The sequence below is a fragment of the Gaeumannomyces tritici genome, assembly GCF_000145635.1.
Source record: "Gaeumannomyces tritici R3-111a-1 unplaced genomic scaffold supercont2.95, whole genome shotgun sequence".
Lineage (NCBI taxonomy): Eukaryota > Fungi > Ascomycota > Sordariomycetes > Magnaporthales > Magnaporthaceae > Gaeumannomyces > Gaeumannomyces tritici.
In genome coordinates this window covers 5,810-11,017 of record NW_008804639.1, presented here as the reverse complement: position 1 = coordinate 11,017, position 5,208 = coordinate 5,810, and the positions used below count along the sequence as shown (strand labels likewise).

Sequence of the window (5,208 nt, the reverse complement as noted above, 5' to 3'; positions counted from 1 at the left end):
CGGCCCAGCAAAAATCAGGCAACTAGAGGCCGAATTGGAGGCGCAACGCCCTCGCAAAAGGAAAAGGGTTGTGCCGGACCCCAACCAGGCCTTCGTAGATATACGCCGAGTTGCAGAGACAAGGGGTGATGCTATAGAGGTGGAGGAAAGTGCGTCTGAAACAGCGGAAAATTCTGATCAGGAATCAGTACACTTTTGCATTATGGTTGGTTGAATAGCGGTAGATATTTGCAGTTGAATGCACCGGGTTTGGTGGTGCAGTGGGCCCCGGCCAGGTGGCCGGAAGGGGGGGTGGCCGACAGGGGGTACTCCGACTTAGGACAAGGTTTATAGCCTAATCCACTTATTAATCCTGGAATAGCAAAATATGGCGAAGGGAAAACAAATAGCGTAAAAAGCCTGGCCAATAAATTTCCACTGTAAAGTTCGCAAAAGTAGGGGTGTATTTAAAAGCTGCCTTGGCGAATGCAACCTGAAATGCTCGCATATGTTAGTGCGGCTTGGCACACAATACATAGGGAAATAGGCCCCACCCAAATGCCACTGCCATCCAGGCCCCTGTTTGAATACGACTGCTGAGTTGTGGATCCCCTGTTCAACTGCAAGGCGCACGTAAGCATTTTCCGGCTTTTAACCCCTACCTACAAGGGACCCATGTAATAATGGGGCAGCCAAGGAAGTGGCAAGTGGGTATAAAAGTTAAGATTTGCGGCGTGAGCATTGTCGTGGTACAGGGTCCCAGGGATTATAAAGGTTGCGCTGGTGGATCCCAGCCGGGGGGCCCACCTACATGTTTTTGCAAACAAAAAAGCACTAGAATCAATGTACATACCCCCTGGCTTACCCCCTGGCTGGGCGTAACCTTTACAATCCCTGGGACCCTGTACACGGTTTGTCCTTAAGGAACGCCAAGGGCCAACACCCGGATCACAGAAGGCCACTTGTGGGTCGCCGACAGGCATAAAAATTGGCATGGCTAACACACGCCCACGTACCGTTCGGGAGTTTGGGAATTCCCTTTTCCGCGCAAGTACAACCGAAACCACCCTCGGGGTGTGTTTATCCCTTGTAATGTCACCTTATGCACGCCCTTAACCTTTGGTTTCTTAAAGTTTTTCCCATATTAAAAGCACGCCCATGTCAGTTTAACACAATTCATTATTTGGTGTACGGCGCACTAATTTGTGCACGAGCTATGCATTACAGCTGCGTAGTAAAGTAGGTAGTCCTAAAAGCCGAAAAGCTAAAATTTATTTACGTGTAGTTTTAATCCACGTAATTAGCGCGTCCATCAGGAAAGACCACACGTCTCGCGGAGTAACATGTTTATGGACCGTGCGCTCCCATAATCCTGCAAAAGGGGATTTTGCGACCCCTTCCTATAACTAAATTCCTTTTTAAACATGCATCACTACAGACCCAGTTCCAGATTTATAAATATTTGTTATTTCCTTTTGGAAATCTCCACGCCTACAGGAGTACCACTCCTACCAACATGTACCATAGTAAAATTGAACCGCGTAACCCTGCTAAGCGTTTTTCGCCGCCGAAACAATATTTTTAAACTGAAAATGACAATCATGACCAAAGCCCTGTAAAGGAGATATGATGTCACAAAGGTGCAATGCAGGCTTGAGAGGGATTAATCTCATTAATGAAAGCTAATAATCTTTTTATAGACTTAAAAGATGCTTAAGGAGCCAGAATCTGCTGAAAAGGATCCCTGGGATAAGCAGGGGTTATATAAACCGGTTTAGGTGGTTTGTACTACAGGCTCGTCCACTCCTGTTAGGGCCGTTGGCCCGACTGGTAGCCCTATCCCAAAGACTCGCCCTACAGGCTCGGCACATGTCTTATGCAAGCGCATGGGCCAGGGTTCTAATAAAGCTATTCCCGATGATCGTTTCCGAATGACATAGGACAAGCCCTCCTCCTCTTCATGCTACCCAATGCCATAAAAGAACAATTACAAAGCGACAAAAAGGCAATAGGGTAAGTTTGAAATAACCTAGCCCTATCTGGCCGAAGTTGGTTTTCGTCGCTAGCTTTGGTCCTCCGCAAAAGCTAATTAACAAGATCAAACGCTATACGGTCTGGTCCCCACGTTCCGCAAACTTAGCGATGAGCGCCAGCGTGATCATGAACGTATTGACCAGTCTGCATCCCATGTGGGTTATTAGCATTCCCGTTTTATTCACCACTGCCCGCCCGCCGAAGTGGTACGCCATGGGAGAATATGAATGGAACATTGGCCGGGTTAACACTTACAGCTGCAGTATAGCGCCGATAATAACACCTATGCCATAATCTCGCCCGCGGACCAGCTTCCAGAGGTTCGTATTGTTAACATCGCCGGGGATGAGAGAGGGGTTTATATCGTGCGGAACAGCCCATTGGTCCGCTGTCGCGAGTGCCATTGTCCAATAAACAACCGCCAAAACCATAGCGGCGATACCGAAAACGATGGAAAGGAGCCAGCAAGCCGAGGCCACAGTTCCACTCGGATATTTACACAGAATGGGTAAAAAATACAGAGTGTTCCTAAGGTCTATTGTATATTCGTATATTAGTCGCCTGGCCTATTTACAGCGTCGGAACCGTAAGGCGGAAGTAAAAATGAAACGGTGCAGGAAAAAAAGGATAGTTATGCAACTTACATTACAAAGCACCAAAATAACAGCAGTGTTAAATTCAGGGACTGGAATCCTGTTAGAAAGGAGGATAGTGCAGTAAATAAAGGTAAAGAGGTCGATGAACCCGACCATACAGTATTTTTTAAAAGCAGCTCATTTTGCGTCTGCAGGGCTTGCTTTCTCCGCATTGTCGAATGGACCGACGCTTGGCGTTTTTAAATGAGGTAATAAAGGGTCTCTGTTTGTTCGAAATTTAGGGAAGTAAGCACAAACACCAGAATGCTTGTAGTCGGACGCTAGTGGCGCTGTCTGGCTTCCCGGACTAAGGGGCGACGAAAAGGAAGTCCGTTTTAATGGTTTATGGAGAAGGGTGTGCTTTATCGGCTCCCAATATACGCGACTTAGGGGAGGGACGCAACTTTTATATACACGAGATAGAGGCGGCGGAGCAAAATTGACGCAGTCCATACTACGGCCTCGGGTTGGGCGGTGCTCTTGTGCGGCCGGGATTCGTGGTAACGAACGCGGCCCTATTGAACCAAAGAGGAATTTTCCGCCGCTGATAGCAGGGTGCCAATCGACCAGGGTCGAGGTGAAGGAAAAGGGGCAAAGCAGAAATGACGTGGCCTTCTGTTTAAACAATAGCAAGGCAGACACGGATTTTGGCGTTGGTCAGACTGGGGGGAGCTTTGCAAACAGCGAAATTGGGCGCTGGAGGAGACAGTATGTAGCAACGCGCTGGCGAGGCGTTCCTGGTTGGATTTGAAAACTTTGCTGTTTTGTTTTTCTGTTAAAATAATCACGGTGGCTTAGACTAGGTAGCCGATAAATTGGACATAGCCTTAAACCTTTTTCCACTTGCATCTCCTGCCCCTTATAACCGTATTATCGTCATAATATATAATGATGGCATTCAGTGTGTCGAAGCAGTCGAAGGTAGTACAATTGGAGGAGCAGAAAGATGGTATTCGGATTAGGTTGGAGGCCGGAGGCCTGGCCCTGCAAAGACTCGAAATATCTCTGCGGGATCCACCTTGTGAAGCTTTCGTCCTTATCTGACAATAAGGTCCCCGGTCCCAACTCCTTTATCTACAATCAAGGCCCTACTGGCCGTGACAATGACCTCGCATGTCGGCACAGCCATCGCTAGATAACCCAACGTTCTACTGGCACGACCTTGCAGGCCAACCCGTCGATATGACAGGGTTAAGGGCGGACCTAAGTGGCTGCCGGCAGGTCAAATACCCTTTTGCGAGTTTTACATCTGAAGCCTGTTATCTGGTGGCCATATGCCTCACCGCGCAAGACGCGGGTCGGGCCCGCCTGCGGGTTTTCGAGAAAGGTGCCAGTACATCTTGTATCCTGGGCATCCTATTTCTGGGGCTAGCATGGAATCGCGGGAACGCGGCGGTCCCTGATGCGGCTTTGCTTTTCTTTCCGCCCCTTTCTCTCTCCACCCCTCCTCCCTTCCATCACAACAATATTTTAAATCACGATTGTCTGCCCGATGACCCGATACAGCCACCGCAGCGGGCACGGGAACCCCGAAAAAAAGCTGTCAGTTTGGGCGCCGAGGTGGCTGATAAAAGGGTGTGATCCTTTTCCTTTTTGTTTTCTTGTCTCTTTTTGCTCTCCTCGATATACCAAACCCCTGCCCTTAACACTCACTCCCTTGCCTTCATGCTCGCAAGGTGCCGGGGGTACTTTACCAAGAGAGGACGAACGTCGGTCACAAGGAGCGCGCATCCCGGGACGCCGCAAATCCGACAAGTCACATCAGCCCCGTCCCCTCGGTGCGGACCAGCCACGCACCAGGTTAAGATCAAATGCTGAAAAAGCAAGGGGAAAAAAGCAAGAGGTTAAAAGTAACTAAGAATGATAAGGATGGGCCAAAAGATATATATCCTAAAAAACATTAGGGAAAGAAGCCAATGCGGGAGTTGCCGAGTACATATTCAATTTATAAGATAATGTCTGCAAGGGGCAAACCCGAGAGATTAGAATTAGCTTTGGCCATGTTTTTTTGTTATTATTATTATTTTTAGTGACCTTTCTCTCCTTCTAGGAGCCGGTGCATCCGTGGCAGACATATCATCCACATCCCCTCCCTCCAACTTTCGTCACATAGTAAGTCAGTGCACCCCCTGTCCGCCGCCTGGCCCGCGATCCGATCAACAACAAACCCACTGGGTTCAACTGCAAAAATCTACCTCTATTCAGCCAACCTCGATGCAGGATAAAACTGATTCCTCATCAGAATTTTCCGCTCTTTCAGATGCACTACTCATTTCCTCCTCAACGTGACCCCTTGTTTCTGCAACGCGGCGGATATCCACAAAGGTTTGGTTGGGATCAGGGGCTACCCTCCTCCTTTTGCGAGGCCGCTGTGCCTCCAATTGTGCTTCCAGTTGCTTAATTTTTTGGCTGGCCGTAGCCAAATCGTATTCGCGCATGCTGTAGCTTTTTTGAAGCTTTCTGAAGAAAAGCCGGGTCGTAGGGCTTGCAGGAATCCGGGCTTTGATAGTGCTGATTTGGGTGGCCAACTCTCTCGATTGTTTGGGGGTCTCCCATAGGA

The 5,208-nt window shown here is 48.7% G+C and overlaps 1 protein-coding gene across 1 annotated transcript; it reads right to left on the bottom strand.

Annotated features, from left to right (window-relative positions):
* Positions 1-2,084: 2,084 nt before the first annotated feature.
* Positions 2,085-2,417, bottom strand: GGTG_13985 (hypothetical protein; the record flags this gene model as incomplete). Its single annotated transcript, XM_009231910.1, has 2 exons — positions 2,085-2,157; positions 2,269-2,417. 2 exons carry the CDS (start codon positions 2,415-2,417, stop codon positions 2,085-2,087), a joined length of 222 nt encoding a protein of 73 aa, XP_009230174.1.
* Between the last annotated feature and the right edge of the window lie 2,791 nt (positions 2,418-5,208).